This window comes from Hyaena hyaena, unplaced genomic scaffold, assembly GCF_003009895.1.
Source record: "Hyaena hyaena isolate Hyena2069 unplaced genomic scaffold, ASM300989v1 scaffold_295, whole genome shotgun sequence".
Lineage (NCBI taxonomy): Eukaryota > Metazoa > Chordata > Mammalia > Carnivora > Hyaenidae > Hyaena > Hyaena hyaena.
The window spans coordinates 1799248-1824408 of record NW_024080928.1 but is presented as its reverse complement, the minus strand read 5'-3'; the positions used below and the strand labels follow the sequence as shown (position 1 = coordinate 1824408).

Below are 25161 nucleotides of genomic sequence, written 5' to 3'. Positions count from 1 at the left end.
ATTAATACATACAGCAATTTGGATGGATCCCAAGGGAATTTATACTCCATGAATAAAGTTACATACTGTATGATTCCATTTACAAGCATTGTTGAAATGACAAAATTGTAGAAATGGAGACTAGTCTAGTAGTTTCCCGGGTTGAAAAGAGGATAGGAGGGAGGTGGATTCTAAAGGGTCAGCACACAAGATCCTGGTGGTGATGAACTGTTCAGTATCTTTATAGTGGTGGTAGATACAGGAGCCTATAATATGATAAATTGTGTAGAACACACACAAGAACCTTTAACACCAGTGAAATCTAAATAAGGTCTGGGCTTTGTACAGTATACATTTCCTGGTTTTGACAGGAAGTTAATGTAAGATGCAACCACTGGATTAAAGGTATATGGGACCTCTCTTATTTTTCCAACTTCCTTTGAATCTATAATTATTTCTAATTTAAAGGTTTAAAAAAAGTCAGCACTAGATAAAATTCAATGTCTATTCTCAATTAAAAACTTAGTAAAATAGGAACGAAAAAGTGTTTCCTTAATGTTTTTAAAAAACAATCTCAGACCAATAGCCAGTATCATTCTTGATGGGGACATATTTTAAGGCCATCTCATTAAGACTACGCCTTTTATTTTTACCTCTACTTTACATTCTGGAAGAGTTTACTAATGCAATTAGACCAGAAAATCAGAGTATTAAAAAGAATAATAAAGGATTACTGTTCATAGTTGATACAGTCATCTACTTGGATAATCTAAGGAAACCCCTAAAAAGGTTCTTTAGAACCAGTGAGAGTCTGGAGCGCCTGGGTGGCTCAGTCGGTTGGGCATCCGACTTCGGCTCAGGGCATGATCTCACGGTTTGTGGGTTCTAGCCCCGTGTCGGGCTCTGTGCTGACAGCCAGCTTGGAGACTGGAGCCTGCTTCAGATTCTGTATCTCCCTCTCTCTCTGACCCTCCCCTGCTCACGCTGTCTCTCTCTCTCTCAGAAACAAATAAAACATTAAAAACATTTTAAAAAACCAGTGAGAGTCTAATAAGGTGGTATTTAAACAATATAGGAAGAAATCAATAAGTAGCTTTCCTAGTTAGAAATGGTAATGGAAAAAAACTGATCCAAAATAGTAAAAAAGATTAAATGTTTGAAAATTAACATAATAAGCAAAGGGCAGAAACTAAATGGAAAAATTGGTTGCATTAAAGAATAATTTGAATAAATTGATAGAAAAGCTATGGTTCTTTAAATTACTTTCGATAGGATTTAAGTTTTTTTTTCTTATTGTTTATTTTTTAAGAATTGAGAGTAACTCTTCTGTCTTGAATGTTCCCAGATTTTTAGTTTTTAAAAAATTTCTCAGGCTCTTAGTTACTTTATAGCTTATCTGAGCAATTAGTACTAACAATTTTTAGTAAAATGCTCATATTAATAGTGTTTATGTTTAATATATATGCAGCTAGAATTAATCATGGAGCTATAATTAGAAACTATATCTTTGATTATTTTTTCAGAAATAAGCCTTCCTGCCAGGTTGTGTTTATACCTGGGGTAATTTTTAAGTACGTGTACCCATATTTTGTAATGAGTAAGTAGTTTGGATTGTTTTTTCCCAAGTAAATTCAACTCCCGACTGTCTAAAACACCTTGTGTCAAGATCCAGTTGATAGTACACAAATAGGAATTTTGCTTGGATGTTAAGCTCTGATTTATTGTGTCTTTGAGCAAATCCCATTCTGTCTTGTTTTATTTACTTGCAAGCTATTATTGCTGCCTTCTTTTTGTTCATAAGGATGTTTGTAAGACTATGTATATCTTTATTTTAAGTGATTGTTAACCATTACATTATCAGTAATGTATGTTGGGTTCACTTCAGCAAATGTTTCAGCACCACTTGTTTCACCAATGCGGAAACAGAGGAAACAGAGGTTCAGGTCCTTTTGACACAGTCAGATAACACAGATTGGGCTTTGAAGCCCATCATCACAGTGTATCTGTTTTAGATAGAAGGGTTTCATTAAGCCGCTGGAAACCAGATGAAATCATTAGACTTGTTCCTGAGACTCTTAAATTAGGCAACCCAAGTAATGCTTTAAAGAGTTTTCTAGTACTCAGATTTTTAGCCCTCTAAATGGAGGTGGACCCATTAGGATATGAGACTTCTCAGAATCCCCTCAAACATTTGTACTTGTCATTTCCTCTGGCAAGATCAGTACATTGGAGGAAAGAGAAGCTGACACTGAACTTAACCACAACCTCCAGCATAACTAGTATCCAAATATTACAGATTAGAAAACTGAGGCTCATGTTAGGTAACTTGCCCAAACTCACACCTATAGTAAAGGGCAAAGTCAGGTTTTGAAGCTTAATATGTCAGACTCCAAAGCCCATGACCTTTTCTCTACACTGTGATTTCCCAGACTTGTCTAATCACAGGAGACATCTAAAGTACCTGTTTAAAAAATGAAATGCCATGAGGCCATGGGGCTTCTGGAACTTCTGATTCAGTTTGGGATGAGGCCAGGTAATATATCCTTGCCAGGAATCAGGTGATTCTGGTCATCAGACAGGTTTGGAAAATACTGCCAACTCCATCTGAGTACCAAGAGGTGAGACATGAAGGTATTAGGAAGGCAGGAATCGTTTGGGAATAGATAGAGGACCTTAAACAACAAGTTGACAATTAGTTTTCAATACAAGTGAACTAAGAACAGAAAAATTGAGGGCACCCGGCTAGCTGTCAGTGGAGCATGCAACTTTTGATCCCAGGGTTGTTCATTCCAGCCCCATATTGGGTGTAGAGATTACTTAAAAATAAACATAAAATATCTTTTTAAAAAAAGCATAGTAAAATTGGGTTGTGGAAATTATAACATTGCTTTAGATTCCTTTACACTGCATGGAAAAACAGTGCTTTATTTTTTCTTAGTATTTCTCTTTCAGGTGACAACATTTAGACAATTGTTCTTTGATATTCCCCTGTTTACACTTGGGAACAAAGGTACCACTGAAGTATACAGATAAGACTGTAGTTTGGATGCAGAAGAAAAAGAAGGAGTTAGACTTAGAAATAATATAAAAACAGGGGCGCCTGGGTGACTAGGTCAGTTCAGCATCTGACTTCAGCTTAGGTCATGATCTCATGATTCGTGGGTTCAAGCTCCGCATCAGGCTCTGTGCTGACAGCTCAGAGCCTGGAGCCTGCTTCAGATTCTGTGTCTCCCTCTCTCTCTGCTCCTCCTGCACTTATGCTCTGTCTCTGTCCCTCAATAAATGAATAAACATTTAAAAATTTTAAAAAGAAGAAATAACATAAAAACAGCTTTAAATACAGAATCAGTAATTTCCTCAGGTGTTAAAAGCTCTAGAAAATTTAAATGACTTTAATCCTTAAACTCACAAAATGATAACATTCTCAAGCTGAGAGAGCTCTTAGATACCCGCATATTTTATGCATGAAGAAACCACAACTCAGAGAGGCTTAAGGATTTGCCCACAGTCCTGTGGCAGACTTTCAAATCCATGCGGGCCAAGGTTCCATTGAACTCATGGATTGCAGATAAGTAGCAGAAGATGATGACTATTCCACAGTCATATTACTTTTTGGAAGTAAGTTTAGTGGCAAATCCTGTTTACCGTATATTCCCTACTTTGTTTATCTAATTTTATGGTTTCTTCTTTCTTTAAATGCCGTACTGAGAGTGTGAATACATTCAAAGGGATCACTTTTAGGAAATTATACAATTTGAAACACTATGTCTGAACGATATGTTAGAAAATGAACCATTACCTTCTTAGAATAGTGTATTTAACAAATGACACTTTCAGAACATGTTGTGTAAGTCATGGAGGAACTCTAGCTTTCTCTACTTTTTAGTACAAATTTTTATTTTATAAATAGAGAAAAATGAGCATAGGTAGATATCTGTACATGAATTCTGACTAATATGACAGCATTTCTGTGTAGGAGTATGAGCTTTGAATTCAAACTAGGGTTCAGTTATCTTATTGGCAAACCTGATAGCTTTGTGATCTTGAGCAGGTTTGTAACTCAATTTTTCTTATCTGCTATACATAATAACACATCTCATTGTTTATTAACTATTATTTGGGATTAAATGAGAGAAGATATGTAACATGGCTAACACTGTACTTTGAACAAAAAAAGCATTGCATAAGTGATGACTGCCATTATTATATACTTGACCTAGTGGTTATTTATAAGAATGTTAATTTCTGAACTAGTGCTTTAGTTTACTTCTTTATTCAGTTTCTTTATCATAATCAGAAAATATTTATACAATTCCTGATTTGAAGAATTTTGGATTTAATTTATGGTCTAGATGCAGTCTTTATAATTTTCATAGATATTTGAACCTATATTTGTTTTACATTATAAAATCCGATATCTATATCTACCTGTCCTAATGTAAATTACTTCAAATGCTTTGCATTATTTTGTTCATTATGCTAGCTCATACTAGTGTGCTAAAGTTTCCCCTTCTATTTTGTGATCATTTCATGCTATAGTCCCCAAAACATCTTTTGTGTTTTGTAGTTATTCTGTCATTAAATGTTAAATACTATTTTGCATTTATTATTTTTAATGTCCTGTTTGAAAAAATAACATGCTAATTATAGAAGATACAAAAAATAGCGAAACATATACAGAAGGAAAATAAACAATTTTACTATTAATTACTATGAAATATCATTATTAAAAGATACAAATGTGATTAAGAGTACGGGTTTTAGATTCAGATTTGGGATTGAATTTAGGCCCTGCTTATTAGCCTTACTCAGGATATTAGACTTCTTTATTTATTTTGACAAATATTATTGAACATCTGTGTGCCAGGCATTTTGCTAGGTCTGGAGGATATAGTGCTTAAAAAGATTGACATACCCATCTTGAATTAATTTCCTCATTTGTAAATTAGTGATAATGCCTCACAGAGTTGTTAAAAGCATCAAAGGTGATCTATAGTACTTAACACTTTACCTGGTGTGTGCTAATTGCTCAGTAAATGATAGCAATTATTATCACTATATGTATTAAGCACTAATTATATTTTTAGTCAAATCAGATGACCTTTTTAATTGGTTTAAGGTTTTTGACTCACATTTTATTTTTGGCCTCAGTATTACAAACACTTTATTTTCTTTGTCCTATTCTTACCTGTTTTGTTTGAATTTCTCTTTAAAGCAGTAAGTAGTTGGGGGGCCTGGGTGGCTGAGTCCATTAGGCAGCTGACTCTTGATTTCAGCGCAGGTCATGGTCTCACAGTTCATGGGTTCTAGCCCCATGTCAGACTCCACACTAACAGCACAGAGCCTGCCTGGGATTCTCTCTCCCTCTCTCTCGGCCCCTCCTTGGCTTTCTTCTTCTTTCTCTCTCTCTCTCCAAATAAACACTTTTTTTTTTAAGGCATTAAATAGGGGGGCACCTAGGTGACTCAGTTGGTTAAGCATCCAACTTTGGCTCAGGTCATGATCTCCCATGTGGGCTGTAGCCCCACTTAGGACTCTGTGCTGACAGCTCAGAGCCTGGAGCCTGCTTCAGATTCTGTGTTTCCCTCTCTCTCTACCCCTTCCCGCTCATGCTTTGTCTCTCTGTCTCTCAAAAATAAATGGTAAGAAAAAAATTTTAAGGCAGCAAATAATTGTGTTTTTTTTTAACTTTTTAGAAAATACAACCTGTGACTCTTAAAGTTTTTATTATCAAGTATTTCAAACACATACCAGAGAAGAGAGAATAGTATATATATTATACTCTTTTAGTATATATGTAAGGTTTACATATTTATTTATTTTTGAGAGGGAGGAAAAGAGAATCCCAAGCAGGCTCTACACTGTCAGCATGGAGCTCAATGTGGGGCTCTATCCTACAAACTGTGCAGTCATGACCTGAGCTGAAATCAAGAGTCGGTCGCTTAAGTGACTGAGCTACCCAGGTGCCCAGAGAGAATAGTCTAATGAACTACCATATTCCCATAAGCCAGCCTCAAAGATTATCAACTCATGGCCAGTCTTGTTTCATCTATACTCCCTTCACCCACCCCCATACACATTCTCTATTTTACTCCCTGCCTCCGGTAGATTATTTTCAAGGTAATCCTAGATATATCAGTTTATATGTCAGTATTTCATTTATATTTCTTAAAAGATAAAGACTTAAAATACATAACCACCATACCATCATCACTCATAAAAATGTCAATAATTCTGTAATAGCATCAAATTCTAGTAAGACACTTCTCTTTTAAATAGACACTTTAAACTTTACATTTCTTACATTATTACTTTTGGAATAATTTCTGTTGCAAGTTTTTTATTCTTTTATTTCTCTTGACATATGGATGGTTTTTGTTTGAGGAGGTTATGAAATATTGAAGAAAGAATTATATAGCTGGGAAGACCTGGGTTTGAGTCTTACTCTTGCTGTTCACTAATTAACTTTGCTGAGCTTTGGTTTCCTCATCTGTAAAATTGGGGTGAATTATAACTACCTCATGTTCTTAGAGTTGAATGTGATGCCTTCGTAAAGTACTTTTTTTTATATAGTCTTTGTCAGTTATTCTCTAGTGATTTGGACTGCAATAAATAAATAAAATTATTGGTTATCCTGTGATTTCTCAGAACATTGCAAAATTTTATTTATTAGGGAATTACTAAACAGTGGTTTTTAAATAATCCTTTTAGGAAAGAGAGAATTGAACATCTTTTTCTCAATTCTTCTACTACCTTATTTGAGTCCACATTAATTTAGCCTAAGATTACAAATCTTACCTTTAGCTTTCTAAAGTTTTATATTGTTTATATACTTATATCAACTATTTACTTTTCATTACTGACCCTTTCTCCTTTAGTGGGGTTAATTATTTTTTTCATTTGTTTCTAAATAGTAAGTTGGTGTTAGTATACTTCACCAGTTCTTTCCTACTTCAATATTCTTAAGTTCTTATTTTGATTCTCTTTCAATGGTCTAGGACATACATACCTTTGAACAGTTTATGAAAAAAGGTACTAACAGGATGGTGAAATTTTATAAGACTTTGCAGATTTAAGAATAATTTCCTGTGACCTTTGTACATGAAAAACTAGGACAAGGTATACAATTCTTAGATCATAACTTTCCCCTTTCAGCTCTCTGTAAGTCATTACTTCATTGTCTTCTGGCATTTTATTGTTGCAGAGGAAAAATCTGAGGTCAATCTGATTTTAGTTCCTTTGAAAATAACCTGTTTTTTTCTGCTTGTATGCTTGTAGGATTATATCTTTATCCTTGAAATTTAAAAACATTTGCCAGGACATGTCTTGGTGTTGATGATCTCTGTTGAACCTTCTCAGTCTCCAGTCTCAGGTATTTTTTTTCAGAACTGGAAAGTTTTCTTATACTTTTGATTGATTAAAATGCTGTTTTTTTTTTCTTTAGGAACATCTGTTATTCATAGATTATTTCTCTGTCTGTCTTCCATAGTTTTTTAATCTTTTCTTTCATTTTTTTTTTTCATTTACACAAGTTTGTCCTCTGTGGCATGGATTGTTTTCTGCAGTGTCAATTCTAATATTAGCTGTTCACAATGCAGATTTAATTTTGGCTACTCTGTTTTCATTTCTTTATTCTTACTTCAACATACTCCTGTTTCATAAGCTGAATCTCCCTTAGGGGTACACTCTAAGAAACAAGGTCGGGTTCAAGCCTAAAAGTGATCTGATCTGTTTTCTGAGGCCACAACCACAGGACCAGACAGGAAAAAAAAAGCTTTTGAAAGCATCCTCTAAAACTTAAAAACATGGATATAACCAGAGGTCATTTCTACCCTAGTCTAGAAAATAGAATAGTCTTGAGTACTAGCAGGTGTTTAGTTACTCAAGGAATAGCAAAGCAAGCATAAGGGCACCTTAATTAGAAATAATGGATTTTTCTAATTATATTGATTGTTTTTTCTCATTATAAAAAAATAGATAATAAATGCATATAATTTTGAAAATACAGTACAAGAAGAAAATCCTAGGACCCAGGTAACTACTGATAAGATTTCATATATGTTTTGCCAGTTACATGCACACATGTTGGGGGTATTGCAAAATTGGGGTCATACTATATAGTTTGTATCCTTTTTAATTTAATATATTACAAGCATATTTTTGCATCATTAATTTTTTGATGCCCTTATTTTAACCGTTGCATAGTATTCCTACATATGAATAGATGTGTTATGATTTATTTAACCAGTCCCCTGTTGGTCATTTAGATTGTTTTCTATTTTTCAGTATAATGAGTATGATGAATATAAGTCTTTATACACATCTCTGATATTTCCTTAGGATAAATGAGGAGCTGATTCTTAATCCTGTCATATTGGTAAGGATTATATACATTCCTTATTAAGAATATAAAATGCTTGTTTCTTATTGTTTCAATGTGATTGCATAGAAGATTCTTTGGATTCTGAACAATTTCACGGTATCTGAACTGAAATTCAAGAGAAGTTTCTCGTGCCTCATCCTCAGCACTTTCATGCAACTTCTGTTCCATATGTTTTGGGCAAGAAAACTACTGCTGGTATCAGGGAGCTTGAAAGGCAAATGTACTTGTGGGAATTTGAAGGTGGTAAAAAAAAAATATGTGTACACACGCACACACACACACACACACACACACACGGTCCTTGCTCATTCCTACAACTTGGATCTCCACATTAGCACACTAGAGCTCTGGACCCTTATTTTCCTCCTCCCTTCCTATTATTTCAGGCTCTTAATTCTTTGTGAGGAAGTCTTTTCTACCAATGTTCATATGTATATTTCATTTCTACATTGGAGGATGTCAGTAGATATTTCCTAGTAGCCTCAAGGTAGCATTTTACCAATCACAGATCTTTTTTTTTTTTTTTAATTCTATACTTACTTGTACATAATGATCTCTTACTGGACTCAAAGCATTTTTTTAGCATATTTTATATTTTCTTCAAAGGGATCAAACAGCAACCCAGAAATGTGCATTGTTGTAACATGCCATTACAATAAAACAAACTGTTTAATGAAGTTGCTTAAGATGAAACTTTTATTTAGTAAAATATTCGTATTTTTAACATTTCAGATTTTTTCTTAAAGTACTTAGGAATACTGTAGAAGTCCTGAAACCTTGGTTCAGAACTACTGATTTGAATTGTTCATCCTCTTGAAACCAGAAAGATGATCTTAAGTGATAATTTTGTATCACAACCTTAGAAGTTATTTTGAAAACAATTCCTGCTGAAATGCAAGCTAACAGTCTCCTTTGTCTGAATGTTCTGATGAGACCCATATTGTACGTTATTCTAATTTTTGACTTTTACACATTTCCGACTAACAGAGTAAAGCATGATTAGCATTTCCTAACCTTTTCCAGTATTTCACATAATATTTGCATATGTACAATCTGCCAAGCTCTGTAGTTTTTTGGCTAGAAGGCATAATGGTGGGATGAGAGAGGATAAATACATTTGCCTCACTTTTAAACTATCCTTTTTTGTCTGTACTCATTCTTTGACCACATTGTATAAAAATATACCACAGGTATGAATGATCTCTTTCACCTTGTTTGGTGGGAAATTGGCTGTATTAGGTAGTGAAATAAGTATCTCAACACTCTCCTGTACTTCTTCATTGCACTAACTTAGTAGTTAACTGTAGATATATATGTATTTCATAATTCAGGCAAAAGAGAAGGAACAGGAAGTAGCATTTACTTGAGCATCTATTGTTCCTTGATGTATCCATTTAATTGCAACATCTTTGTGAGGTAGTATTATATGCATCTTACAAATGAACAAACTGAAGCTCAGAATGTTGAGTAACGTACCCAAGATCAGGTAACAGAGCGGAGGTTTAAACCTGGTACTAGTGAGGTTCAGATCACATGTGTTTTGAAACTATAGAAGTTGAAATATCAAGTCAGACTGATGGCCCATTGTAACCTAATCTCTAGTGAAGCCAAAGGTCATTTTCAAAGAGGAAACTTCTTAGCTACAGGAGTAATTATGCTCATTTCTAATAGATACCATTTGAATCTTTATTTTGATGAAATGATACAAAGGATTTGTTGAAGTAAAAGTGCTTTTTAAAGTAGATATTTGTAAAGCTTCACCAATATGTAGGATAGCATTGGCTTTTATGTGTTCCTGCCTTAAAATTAAATTGTTCAAAATTTTCAGTCTTTGCTAAACTCACAAAGGAAGTTGATATTTTTGCAAAAGAGCATAAACTGCCTTTAGATCATGGTTCACTTAATTTTTTTTTCAGATTGCTTTGTTAGTATATTACTGTTAATTAGCTGGGTACAGAGCTTAGAAAAGAAAATATATTGTAAAATTTATGGATTATATGAAGATAAAAATAGTGAAGAGGCTGATTAGCAGATTCAGAATCCATCCTGTAGAAGCTGTAGTAATCCTATAGAGGATCACAACTAGAAACAGATGAATCAAAAACTTAAGGCTTTCTTCATGAGACTAAGTGTAACAAGTACAGGACTTAGTTGCAATAGAAAGAAGACAAGCTTTTAATCGACAGAAAACTTAATATGACTCAGCAATGTGTTTTGGACATTTTAAAAGGCAGAACTGCATTAATAAAAGTTTATTATCTAGGACAGGAAGATTATGATGATCTTTACTCTGCATTGGTCGTTTCAAGGTTGGAGTGTTAATTGAATGCAGTTCTCTATACCACCCTTTAAGATGAATTGAGTGCATGCTCAGAAAAGAAGATAGTCTCATCTGTCTAAAAGGAATGTTTGAAAGAACTTGAGTTATCCGCTAAAGAACAGACTCAGGATGATTTACAGTCACAGTGTAGATTTGCTTCCTGTGGTTTTGCAGATAGACTACAGACAAGTTAGTCATCGTATATTAAAAATCCTATTAAAGGGAATTGGTAGCTGAGGAAGAGTACTATATAATGAAGAATCTTGATCTAGCAGCCAGTACTTTTTCTGAGATAGTTTAGTAGGCTGCCAGGTGAGGTAGTACATTCTTGTCCTGATAGTGTTCAAATCTAGGTAGAATGGCAAAGAAAGAACTGAAGCATATGATGTTTTATTTGGAACAGAAGACTTTCAAGATCTCTTACCAATCCTAAACTTTTTTTGATTCAAAGATTAAAAGGACTTTATGGAAGTATTATTTTGTCCCCATGAAGCCAGCTCACCTTAATAATAGTAATTTGCATTGGTGCAGTTCTTTATGAATTATAAAGTATTTTCTTTTGAGTTATCTCAGTTTTGTGTCTAACACTAACCCTTTGGGTAGACAGGGTAGGTATCCCCATTTTGAACAGATAAGGTAGGCTAGAGACAGTCTGAATTGCCCACAATCATAAAGCTTATAAGTGGTAGACCTAGGGCTCTATCTCAGGTCTACCATTCCAAGTTTAGTGCTGTTTTTACTATACCAGTTTGCCTTAGAAAGTACATTATAAGTTGTGATTCTTGCTTTGTATGCACTGAAAATTACAGGGAACAGATGGTTCTCAAATTATATTCCCATATTAAATGTAATTGCAGCTCAGTTAGACCAAGGGTTCTAAAAGTCAACGGGGCGCCTGGGTGGCTCAGTCGGTTAAGCGTCCAACTTTGGCTCAGGTCATGATCTCACAGTTCGTGGGTTCGAGCCCCACGTCACACTCTGTGCTGACAGCTAGCTCAGAGCCTGGAGCCTACTTCAGATTCTGTGTCTCCCTCTCTCTGTCCCTCCCCTGCTCATGCTGTCTCTCTCTCAGAAATAAATAAAACCTTAAACAAATAAAAAAAATTTTAATAAATAAAAGTCAAATAATGGGGAGCCATTCAGCAGATCTATGTTATAGAAAGAGAACTCTGGGTACAATTAATGAAAAAACCTAGTTTGCACTTCAAGATGAATGATGGTACACCCCCATTCACTAAGATAGCAAATACAGGAGAAGTAGCAGATTGGTGGGCCATGAAGCGGGTGACTGCATTTTGGATGTAATTAAAATAGCTACCGTTGATTGTTTATTAAGTGCCAGACACTGTACTTAGGGTTTTGTATCCTTTATCTCACTTAGCCTTATCACCATCTCTCTGAAGATGAGACTTTTTAATCTCTACTTTTCATATGAAAAAACTGAAGCATAGTTTAAATAACTTGTCCAAGGCTTCATAATAAGTGTAAGAGCAGAAATTTGAATCTTGGTGTCTGACTCCAAAACCAGCATTCTTATGATCTAGTTTAAGGTTTGTCTGTGATGTTTGGATTAAAATGATCAGTATTTAATTGAGTAAGTGGTTGTGGCTTTTGGTAGAAAGGTATATCCTGGAGTTATCTCCAGGATACCTTACCATGAAGTGGGCAATACTATAGCTTCTGCAAGTGTCTTAGGATAGTAAAGATTTTATACCTGTCTCCTCCTTTTCTGCATTTTCGCACTGTTTCTGTGCTTTTAATATCGTATAGGCATCCCCTAACCTAGAAACATACTCTCTGAGTGTTTGAAAATGAAAGGTGCTCTTTTATGGGTCAGTAGACCTGTGAGACCCTCTAGGATGGATCTCTAGGATGGGGCCATGTTTTCTTAACCTTTCATCTCCAGCTTGGCACCTAAAACTTAGAATGAATGAAACAAAAGGGGTGGATGAATGGATGGATAAATAGGGATTTGGAGAGTAGAGAGAGTTCAGATTCAGAGCATCTGCCTCATGTGGGGAGTGTGATGGGTGGGCTACCTTTTATAGCCTAGTTGATGATGCTCCAAAGACGGATAGCTTAGATCCTTGTACACTTGTTGAATTGACAAGTGGTCAGGGGCACTTACTCCTATTTTCACTGAAGTAACTAAACAAGATGTTGTGTTCCTGACTTCTGGTTTTGTTTTGTTATTAATTATACAAATAATACATATTCATTGTAGACACATCAGAAAATTCAAATACGCAAAAACAAACATTTTAAATTGTCTAAAATTCTACCACCCAGAAATAGCCACTGTTAACATTTTGGTGTATATTCTTCCAGAGTTTTTCCCATAGAAATATATACATTGGAACATGTATATATTTATTTAAAATGGGATCATTACAATCCATATTGTTTTGTAAACTGCTTTTTCACTTATTACATGTGACTGTCTTTCCATGTCAATAAATTTACATCTTTATTATCATTTTAATGACTGTATAGTATTCCATTATATGGATGTACCATCATATATTTAACTAGTTCTCTATTGTTAAGAATTTAGGTTTCCAATTTGGAGTTCTTTTTGGAAAAAGTTATGGTGAGCATTCTTGTATGTACATCTTTGCACACTTGTTTTAATACAGACTTAGATTATCTTCCTAAAAGGTTGTGCTGATTTATACTTTCCCTAGCAGTATATCCTGAGTGCTCTTTTTCCCTTACTCTTACTAGTGCTGGGTGTTGTTTTTTCTGTAAATCATTACCAGTACATATCTTTGATTAGTACTAAGGCTAAACTCTTTTTTCCCTTATTGCTCATTTCTGTTGAGGTTCATCATTTTTTCTTACAGGTTTGTAAAACAAAACTCTTTGTGTAATTGAAGATACCAGCCCTTTGTCATATGTTGCTTTTTTTGTAATCGGTTCGTCTTTTATCTTTTTTGTGTCTGGTAGATGACATTTTAAACTTTTATCAACTCAAATGTCATTTATTTCCTTTATGACTTCCACCCTCTTTACCCCATAAGTATTATTTACCTATATTTTCTTCTAATACTTATATAATTTTATTTTTTACATTTAAATGTTTAATCTATCTGGAATCGATTTTGATATGGAGATCTAGCTTACTTTTCAAACCCTAAAATAACTAATCAGCTGCCCTGATCAATCAGTAGAGTTGGATTTTAGAATGTGTTTTGCCATAGAAAGTATTGTAAGTGATGTTTGGTGAGATTTAAATAATACTATTTGTAATTCATTTAACTATTAAAATAAATTCAAGGACTTACCTGGAAAGGTAATCATCATTTATTATATAATTTCCATGGAAAAATGTTTTTATAGTTAACTTTTAAAGCACAGCCTGTTGCATGTTGGCAACTACATACTTATATGGTTGTTTGGCACTTCATTAGAATCCTTTAAGGGTGACAGTATTCCTATTATGATTCTGCTTTGTCTGCCTTCATTTAACTTTAACTGATATGAGATCTGTGTTGGTAACTTTCTCCTTGCTGTACTTTTCACAGAATGGACAGCAAATTATGGATGAACCTATGGGAGAGGAGGAGATTAATCCACAAACTGTAAGTAAAATATTGTATCATAAGGGATATAGATAAATCAGATACCATAAAATTTAAGTATTATTTTTTTAACTGAGCAAAATAATATTTTACGGTACTTAGAAGTTTTTTTATGATTTAATTTTGCCAAAATATAATCTTGAATATGCCAGTGCCTTTTTTTTTAAGTTTATTTCGTTTGAATGAGAGAGCATGAGCAGGGGAAGGGCAACAAGAGAGGGAGAGAGAGAGAATTCCCAAGCAGGCTCCACACTGTCAGTGCTGAGCCCAGTGTGGGGCTCAAACTCATGAACCATGAGATCATGACCTGAGTCAAAATCAAGAGTCAAACACAACTGACTAAGCCACCTAGCGCCCCCTCCCAGTGCCATTTTTAAAAACCGTTTAATGGAATGCCTGGGTGGCTCAGTTGATTAAGTGTCTGACTTTGGCTCAGGTCATGATCTCACAGTTCATGTGTTCGAGCCCCGCATAGGGCTCCTTGCTTTCAGTGCAGAGCCTGCTTTGGACCCTCTATCCCCCATCTCTCTGCCCCTACCCCACTTGCTCACACTCTCTCTCTCTCTTTCTCTCTCTCAAAAATAAATAAAATATTAAAAAAGAACTGTTTGATAAGACTGATTTTAAGAGAATGACAAAATAATTTGCTTTATGTTGTTGAAAGTTTTTCATTAGTACCTTAAAGCTTTTTTTTTTTTTTAAATCACACTAACCATAGATACATTAGAGACAAAAATATAAAGGTCATTCTTTATAGAAATATTTAATGTATGGACGCCTGAGTGGCTCAGTTGGTTAAGCATCTGACTCTTGATTTCGGCTTAGGTCAAAATCTCATGATTTCATTGAGTTTGAGCCCCGTATCAGGCTCAGTGCTGACAGTGTGGAGCCTGCTTGGGATTCTCTCTCTCTCTGCCCTTACCACCCTCCCTCTCTCTCTCCTTTTCTCTTTCTCTCAAAATAAATAAACATTTTTTTTAAAAAAGAAATATTTAATGTAGAAGATGAACGTTCACCACTTCCTCATCTTGTTTTTTTATTTATTCCTAAGTCCCCAGCACCTAGACCAGTGACTGGAATATAATAGACACTCGTTAAATATTACATGAATGAATTAATAAATTTCCCATCTGTAAGAGATTCATTGTTAGCAGTTCACTTATTTTTATTCCATACATAAGATCATTATTACTGATATTTATGAAATATATATACTCTCCAGCTTGCTCGTTTCACCTGCTAAGTCCTGAACATCTTTTTATGGCAATACATGAAGATCTGCCTCTTATTTATTTATTTTTAATTTTTTTAAGTTTATTTGTTTATTTTGAGAGAGACAGAGGTAGGACATGTGGGGAGGGGCAAGAGAGAGAGGGAGACAGAGAATTCCAGGCAGGCTCCATGCTACCAGTGCAGAGCCCAACAACGCAGGGCTCAAACTCAGGAAACCATGAGATCATAACCTGAGCCAAAACGAAGAGTCAGTTGCTTAACTGACTGAGCCACCCAGGTGCCCCAATCCGCCCCCTTTTTAAATTCTTGCGTAATATTCTATTTTATGCATGTCGTACACTTAATATAATTTTACCCCTATTTAGTTTTGGGAACTTGTATTTCAGTAGGATATAGTGTTAGAGAAGAATGTGCTAGAACAACAGGTATGAACATATAAATCTCAATAGACTTTGCCAAATTGCTGTCCAAACCAAAAAGTTTGTAAAAATGTTAGTATATGAGAGTATCTATTCAAGCATATCCTGTTCAACACTGGATATTATTAGAAATTAATTTTCATTCAAGCCATTCTAATAAATAATACTTTCTCATTTCAGTTTGCATCTAATTTGATTATTAGCGAGGTTGAGTATCATGCATTACTGGCCTTTGTATTTTTGTGTTTGCCCAACTTTCTTTTGGGTTGCTTGTTATCTCTTCATGGGCTATGTGACCAAATATATTCTGGATATTAGCTCCATGTCTATAATGTCTCTTGCAAATGTTTTATCCCTATTTTTTTTAACACTTATTATGTTGTCTTTCATTGTATGTGTACAGAAGTTTTCATTTTTAAATGGTCAGATCTGGCTTCTGGGTTTTATGTTTTGATTAGAAGATTCTTCCCAGCACCAAGGTTATAAAAATATCCTCTTATATTTTCATCTGCCACCTCTATGGTTTTGTGTTTTACATTTAGATCTGTGTTCTATTTGGAATTTTAGTTCCCATTATGATGTGGAAATCTCACTTTTCTTTCCAAATAGCCTTTTGTCCTAATCTCTACTTAGTGAACACATAAAATCTGTATATCCTACTCATTCAAGATCCCTCTTATCATATATAAAATTGCCATATCCTCCATGTATTAGTTTCCTACAGCTGCCCTGACAAAGTGCCACAAACTGGGTGGCTTAAAATAACAGAAATTATTCTCTTCTTTCACAGTCAAGAAGACTAGAAATCCAAAATCAAGGTGTTGACAGGGTAATGTTCTCTGAACGCTCTAGGGGAGGATCTTTCCTTGTATCTTCTGGCTTCTGGTGCCTGTCAGCAGTCCTTGGTGCTCCTTGGCCACATCACTGCAGTCTCTACCTCCATTGTCACGTGGCGTTTTCCCCCTATAAGTCTCCATATCCAAATTCTTTCTTCACATAAGGATACTAGTCATTGGATTAGAGCCCATGTTACTCCATTATGACCTCATCTTAACATTATTAAGTCTACAAAGACCTTATTTTCAAATAAGATCATATTCATAGGTATTGGGGATTAGAAATGGAACGTACCTTTTTGGAGGACGCAGTTCACCCCATAGCATCCCTGAATGTTTCACATACGTTTTCAATTACTGTACTTTTATTATGTTTTTTATATGTGGCAAGGCAAGATATATATGCCTTTTTAGTTTTCAGAATTATGGTCTTATATATCTTCCAGATGAACTTAGTAATCAATTTATCAAGTACTCCTGAAAAGGTTATTGGCATTTTTATCAAAATTCCATTAAATTTTCTGATTAACATGAAGATTATTTTAATAATGTTGAGTCTCCACATCCCAAGAACATTTACTCTGATATTCTTTTATATCCTTTATCAAAATTTTATGGTTTCTTATAGTATTATACATTAATCTATTAAGATGATTCATGGGTATTTTGTAGTTTTTGTTATAAGTGAGATTTCTTTTCTGCTGCCTTCCATCCAGTTATTGCTCGTATATAAAAATGTTATATGTTCTTATATGCTTTTTAGTATATTGGGAAAGTTTTCAGAAATCATACAAATTGTCATGAACATTTTGTCACTTAGGAAAGAGTAAGATCATTGTACTTTTCTTAAAATCTTCAGTAGTTTTGGGCTTCCTTTTAATAAAGTCCAGACAGTACAGTGTGAGCTATCAGGCCCTGTATAATAAGGCCTTTGTGTACTTCTTTGTGTAATCCCCAGCCACACTCCTCTGCCCTCTCCTGAAAGCTCATTCACTCCAGTGTATCAGGTTCTCTTTTGCTCCTGGACCTTCATAGGTGATAGTCCCTCTCCCAGATTTCTTTTCCCTTAGTACCCCCCTTCAGTTAATTCCTAGTCATCCTTCAGGTTCAAGCTTGATATCACTTCAACTGAGGTGTCTTCCTGACACAACTACCATTTCTTTTTCCGCCTCAAGCTAAGTGTTTTTCCTTTGTGCTTCCATAGCAACCTGTGAGTACCCTAAATGGCAATACCACCTTCGATTCCATTACTTATTTACTTATTCCCTAGTGAACTATGAGCTGCATGAGGCATTGACCGTGCCTGACTCATTCCTTGTTTTAAATCCAGTACCCAGTAGGTGTTCAATAAGTACTTGTTAATTAAATGAATGCATAAACTAAGTGTTGGCTAGCACAGGGACCCAGGCATGGGACCTGTGCCTGAGGTTACCTTCACACTTAGTCTAGATTTCTACACCTCCCAAGCCATTTGAGGCATTCTGCTTCATTCATCTGTAGTATATATTTATTAGCATTTAATCAAACACAAAAACAAACCATAAACGTTAATACTGATTTTTCTGCCACCAGTTACTTATTTTTTGTTATGTAACACTTTCTTTGGAAAGAAAACCTTCAAATTTTTTATTCTCCCTAGTTTAAAAACATTTTCCATTGTGATATTGTATGGCTCATACTTTCCCCTAGAACATTAGTAACATTTACATACAGAAGAAAATTGCATTTTAGACATAGGGTTGAAAAGGTGCAGGACTAAAATATTACTAGCAATGTGCGTGAAGTTGTTTAGCAGATCATTCCAGATTATAGGAATTAGGATTGGGTATAAGATAAAAGCCTAATATTTACTATTTCTTTCATGGTATTAAATCCAAAAGATTGTCAAAATATATATTAGCCTAATACTTTTAAATTGTGTTTGCCTTTAATGTACAATTAAAAGTTTTCATTTTGTCAATTACTGATAATTTAAATAGCAAAAATGGAGATGTTGTATTAGTATGTATTTCATGCGTAGCAATTACCCTAGAATTAGTAGCTTAAAACAACATACATTTCTTTTTTTTTTTTATTTATTTTTAAAAACTGTTTTATTTATTTCTGAGAGAGAGCGAGAGAGACAGTGTGAGTAGGGGAGGGTCAGAGAGAGAGGGAGACACAGAGTCTGAAACAGGCTCCAGGCTCTGAGCTAGCTGTCAGCACAGAGCCCAACATGGAGCTTGAACCCACGAACCGTGAGATCATGACCTGATCCAAAGTCGGACGCTTAACCGACTGAGCCACCCAGGCGCCCCCAACATACATTTCTTACCTCAGTTTCTATGGGTTATAAATCTGGGAGACCCAACTTAACTGGGTCCTTTGGTTCAGAGTCTCACAGATTGCAGTGAAGGAGTTGGCCAGGGCTAGATTCTCGTCTGAACTTTGACTCAAAAGGATTCTGCTTCCAAGCTCACATGTTTGTTAGCCCAGACTCTTGGCACATAGAAACCGTGAAATAATAATTGTGTCAATGGAGCTTTTCAACTGGTAGTCTTTCTTGTAGGTTGATTGGCCGATTTTTAACGTCGAATGTTGAATATGATGAATAGCCAGTTTTGTCCACAGTAAGACCCATAGGATAGATGGAGAATAACAAGAGGACATAAACCTGGGTCCTTTATTGACCTAATGATCGTGTGACACCTCTTCACCCCAATTTACCCTCTTACCTGTGGACTGTTGCACGAGAGAAAAATAAGCACTTACCTTGTTGGAGCCATTGTGTTTTGGGGTCTTTTTGTTATAGCAGCTTAGCCTGTACTCTGACTACATCTCATCATTCATTAGCCAAGTACTTGGTGAATTTCTGTTAGTTACCAAGAACTCTGCTAGGTTGTTGGAGACATATAAGCATTTAAGGGAAACTTGAAGTCTTTTTTTTTTTTTTTTAATGTTTTATTTCTGAGAGAGAGAGAAAGAGACAGCGTGAGCAGGGGAGGGTCAGAGAGAGAGGGAGACACAGAATCTGAAACAGGCTTCAGGCTCTGAGCTAGCTGTCAGCACAGAGCCCGACGCAGGGCTCGAACTCACAAACCGTGAGATCATGACCTGAGCTGAAGTTGGACACTTAACCAAGTGAGCCACCCAGCGCCCCAGAAACTTAAAGTCTTTAAATGGCAAAATAAAGTTGTTTTTGTCCTCTTCTCTTCTGGTAAAAAACACACACACACACACACACACACACACAACAGCAAAGAGAATAAGAAACAGAAACATGGTCTTTGAAGTTAGAAGACTTCTGTAATTTGAACCACAACATATAAATATGAAAAGCAGAAAGAAAAGTCAGAACAAGAGGGCCTAAGTTAAAGTACCTAAGTGCTATTAGAGAGCCATAGCAGCAGGAAGAGTGCCTTATTTATTACCCTCAGAGCCCCAGAGGAGCTCAAGATGAGGTTGCCAGGTACCATGGAAAGTGGAGGAATGCCATGAGGCTGAAAACAGAGATAGGTTGAATGTCAACATAAACAGCCTCCATTCTCTTCCCTTTCCTACCCCTGGCAGAGATAGAAGGTATTTTATAGAGAAAAATGAATCACATTGGCTTGACTTGTAAAGCCCCAGTTATAGTAAGAAGTGGGGTGAGACACTGGGCTAGAAACTGGGAGTTCATGTAAAAGCCTGCTACTAAATGGTGTTATGGTCCCCTTACCTTACCCATTGCACCAACCAGGACCATATCTTCAGGCAGGAAAGTAAAATCTTCTTTCCTAAAGAAATTGAATGGTCCTTCATAAAAGTCCTTCAGATACTGACATTTAGGAGATCTTTGATATAAAGGCTGGCTGCTTGGCTAGTTAACCTACAAAAATGCCTGACAGTTGACAAGCTCCAGGACATCTGGTCCACTTTCTAGTGCCTCATTTTTAAGTATGACTAAAAAGCCAGATATCACTAGACATTTGAGGAAGCCTTCCAAATGAAAAAATAAGCTCTTGAAGGATCAGACAATGCAGAAAAAAGAAAAGTCAAATTAATATCTTTTGAGTGTTAAGAGACAAAATTGATAATGCCAAAATAAGAATAGGATGCTATTTTTTTTTATAATCAGAAAAAGAAGAAATTCTTAGAATTAAAACTGGGGTGGCAGGGTGCCTGAGTGGCTCAGTTGGTTAAGCGTTTTACTTTTGATTTTGGCTCAAGTCATGATCTCAGAGTCATGACACTGAGCCCCATGTCGGGCTCTGTCTTCTGCTTAAGATTCTCTCTCTCCCACTTCCCTACTCTCTTTCTCTCTCTTTAAAAAAAAAAAAATGAGATAGGAATATTTTACATTTTAGTAGGTTATTTAGAAGCTAATGCTAAGGCTATTTCCCATAAAAGAAAAAGAGAAAGAGATACAAAATAGGAGGAAAAAAGAAAGAGAAGCAATCTGACATCTACCTAATAGGCATTCTAGTAAGAGACAACAGGGAAATGGAAAGGAAGATATTATTAAAGAAATATTGTAAGATACTTGTTTCCCCTCCACATTTTAATATCTCTAAAATCAGAATGTTTGTCAAAGTCAATGGTGTTGAAACATTTAAATTAGCAGCATTTTTTTCTTCCATGATGGTACAGTGATAATCATGCTCTTAGATTAAAAATAATTTCCCCTAACGTGAGTACTCTGAGTCTCTGGATTTGAGTAGCATACTGAAAGCCTATTAATAAAAACAGACAAACAAAAATACCTACTCTCAAGAAGAATCATTATTGTGAATTCTCAAACACAAGAGATAGAAAACCCTGAAAGTTTTGCTATGGACTGAACGTGTTCTCTCAAAATTTATATATTGGAGCTTAATCCCCAATGTAATGGTTTTTGGAGGTGGAACCTGTAGGAGGTAGGTAGGTCATGAGGGCAGATGCCTCATGAATGGGATTAGTGCCCTTGTCACAGAGACCCCAGAGGGACGCCTGGGTGGCTCAGTCCATTAAAGCTTCCGACTGTAGCTTCCGACTTTGGCTCAGGTCATGATCTCACAGTTCGTTAGTTTGGGCTCCTTGTCAGGCTCTGTGCGGACAGCACGGAGCCTGGAGCCTGCTTTGGATTCTGTATCTCCCTCTCTGCCCCTCCCCTGTTCACTTGCTCTCTCTTTCTCTCTCTCACTCTCAAAAATAAACATTAAAAAAATGAGAGAGACCCCAGAGAACTCGCTTGCCCCTTCTGCCATGTGAAGACACAGCAAGAAAATGACTATGAACCAAGAAACAGATTCTCACCAGACACTGAATCTGCTGGCAGTTTGGATATGGACTTCCCAGCCTCCAGAACTCTGACCTAAATCTCTGTTGATTATCTTAAGTGACTCAGTGTATGGTATTCTGTTACAGCAGCCCAAATGGACTAAGACAAGCTTTTAGAGATTATTCTAAATATCACATATAAAGGACTGGATATAAGAATTATATCAAACATTTCAACATTGAGTTAGAGGACAAGGAATAATGCCTTTGAAATGCTTAGTGAAAATGATTTTCAACCAAGGTATTTTCAAACATACACCTATTTTTAGGAAGTTGCTAGAAAATGGGCTCTGCCAACACTAGATGGTTGTTAACTAAGAAAAAGACATGAGATTCAGGCAACAAAGGATCCAACATTTATAAGCACAATGAAGACAGTTCCTTGTGATGAATAAAGGGTGCTTCAGAAAACTAGTTCATTCTGTAGGCTTAGAGAGTACTCAGTCCAGATTGAAGCAGACAGATGATTCCAGGAAGGCTGTCTCCAGGGGGAAAAAAATAGAAGTGATGAATTATCCAATAGGTTGGAGTATTGAAAATTCACTTAAGAGGCAAAGTGAGAAGAATTTGAGATAGGCACCGAGAAAGCAAATATTAAAACAAACCAACTGCAAACTTAAGAAAATCGAAGTTGTACATAAGAAATGTAACTAGAGTATATTTCTTAGCAGTGAACAATGTTTGCATAGTCATAATAATTATAAAAGCTAAATATTGATTTAACCATACTTTGCAATATGAATGTTAAGTCGTCTTAGAATAGCATGTCTGAGGGTAATCTGAAATTGATGAGTCAAGAGGAAGTAATATAAGGTTATTCTTTTTCCTTTCTTAAATTTTTATTTCATTTCCATTTAACAGTGTAATATTAGTTTCAGCTGTACAATATAGTGATACAGCACCTTGTACTCATCACAACAAGTGCTCTCCTTAATCCCCATCATCTATTTAACCCATTTCCCTACCCACCTCCCTTCTGATTATCATCAGTTTGTTCTCTATAGTTAAGAGTCTGTTTTTTGTTTTGTCCCTCTCTCTTTTATTTCTCCTTTGCTCATTTGTTTTGTTTCTTAAATTCTGTGAGTGAAATCATATTTGTCTTTCTCTGATGGACTTATTTCACTTAGCATAATACTCTCCAGCTCCATCCATGTTGTAAATGGCAAGATTTCATTCCTTTTTATGGCTAAGTAATATTCCTGTGTGTTTGTGTGTGTGTGTGTCTACACCACATCTTCTTTATCCACTCATCAATTGATGGACACATGGGCTCTTTCCATAATTTGACTATTATAGATAATGCTGCTGTAAACATCAGGGTGCATGAATCCCTTTGAATCCGTATTTTTGTAAATACTGGTATTCTTTGGGTAAATACCAGTAAGATTGCTGGGTAGTAGGGTAGTTCTGTTTTTAACTTTTTGAGGAACTTCTATACTATTTCCCAGAGTGGCTGTACCAGTTTCCATTCCCACCAATAGTGCAAGAGGGTTCCCCTTTTTCTTCGTGGACACCTGTTGTTTCTTATGTTGTTGACTAGAGATAAATACCAGAGGGAGCAATGAAAAGGGCTGAAAGAGTACTAGGTACTGCTGTTTGTTTGTCATATAAGCCTTGCAGCACTGTGTCACCATTTAACCATTGATAAAAAATTTAAGTTAACTGGAATTTAAAATAAAACTAGTATAACTAATGTAATTAGGCAGAAATTCACAGAAGACAAAATTGTGGTATAGGTTTTTAGAAGTAAATGTCAATATTTGGTTGAAGGCATTCTCATGGGAAAATGGTGTGAACAAAAGCCCAAGTCGGGAGGGGAATGTGAGAGGTAGCTAAATCAGTTTGACCAGAATGATAATCATAAAAGAAAGTCACATTTCTCCTAAACAGAATACTTCCACTCAGACCTTCTTGACGTATGGAGCTGCCCTTGTGTTGTCTCTTGAACATGTCCACTGGTTTCTGTTTGTGGTAGAGCCATTTCATTCTGGCAGGATTGTTTCCCTTCACGCCTCACCTCTTTCTTCCCTTTGTTCTTTGCCCTGCAGTCTGCCTTCTTCCCACATCCTAGATCCACTTCTTTTGCATCTTCTGGAATTTTAATGCTCTTTTTCTTTATTCTTGTTTTTAAAAGGTTCAGTCCTTTCCTGTCTTTACTCACCTGAAGTAAAAAACTTTTATTTCCTCCATGTATCATAAAATGGAAGAAAATTTATCCAATTAAATTTATTCATACTCAAATATAACAGGTAGTCATCACCTTCCTCTGTCTCCTTCTCCCAGGATTGTTTGCATATTAATCCATATTTATGTATAATTTGTTGAATTCCTCTCCAATTAACTTTTTCTAGCCAGTATCTTTTGTTCTCCACCCTCCTGCTGGAGACTTGATTATTTTTAGCCTTTATTCTGGTGGGGCTGAGGAGAGACTACCTTCATAGCAGAAGGTAGAGTACTTTGTAGTATCTCAAGCCAAGGTATCTTCCTAGACTCCAGAATTTTCTCTTTTCTCAGCTGGCTAGAGGACTCCATGTCTTTATGATCCATGCTGAAGAAACAGGGAGTCTTGATTGTTTAGGTCTCTACAGTCATTCAAGAACCATCATTAAAGCAATTTCTTGCTTAGTAGGGAAATAATTCTCTTAATGGTTTTTACAGTATGAGGTAAATGTTATTCTGAGGCTTCAGATTTAAAGGAGATAATTAAGTGCCTAGCACAAAGAAAGAACCCCGTAAGTGTTCATTTTACTGTCTTCTTCCTTCCAAAGTGTGATCCTGGCCTTTCAGACTATTCACCAGGGATAAAGTGTGCCTCTTAGGAACCATGGTGGTATCCAGTAATTTTGTGACTGACAGTAGGCCTGGCCTCAGACAAAATTATGAAATGTGTTACTTTTCTCTTAACTTGGTCCTTTGACCCTTCCATTTCTCTTATTATTTATTTCTAGTGACTGTGAATATATTAATTACTTATGACATGAACTTTGTAATATTAAATGACTATAGGGGCGCCTGGGTGGCTTAGTCGGTTAAACTTCCGACTTTCGCTTAGGTCATGATCTCGCGGTTCGTGGGTTCGAGCCCCGCGTCGGGCTCTGTGCTGACTGCCAGCTCAGAGCCTGGAGCCTGTTTC

The 25161-nt window shown here is 35.8% G+C and overlaps 1 protein-coding gene across 3 annotated transcripts in view; it reads left to right on the top strand.

Annotated features, from left to right (window-relative positions):
- RPS6KA3 (ribosomal protein S6 kinase A3) overlaps nt 1–25161 on the top strand; it is a 113367-nt gene that overhangs the window by 16997 nt on the left and 71209 nt on the right. For 2 of the 3 annotated variants that reach the window (XM_039247386.1, XM_039247388.1), the window contains exon 2: nt 14207–14263. In XM_039247386.1, coding sequence (XP_039103317.1) covers nt 14222–14263 — 42 coding nt within the window. In that variant the 5' untranslated portion in view covers nt 14207–14221. Of the gene's footprint in view, nt 1–8335; nt 8357–14206; nt 14264–25161 lie in introns of those variants that run through there. The other variant, XM_039247389.1, reaches the window with a different exon arrangement.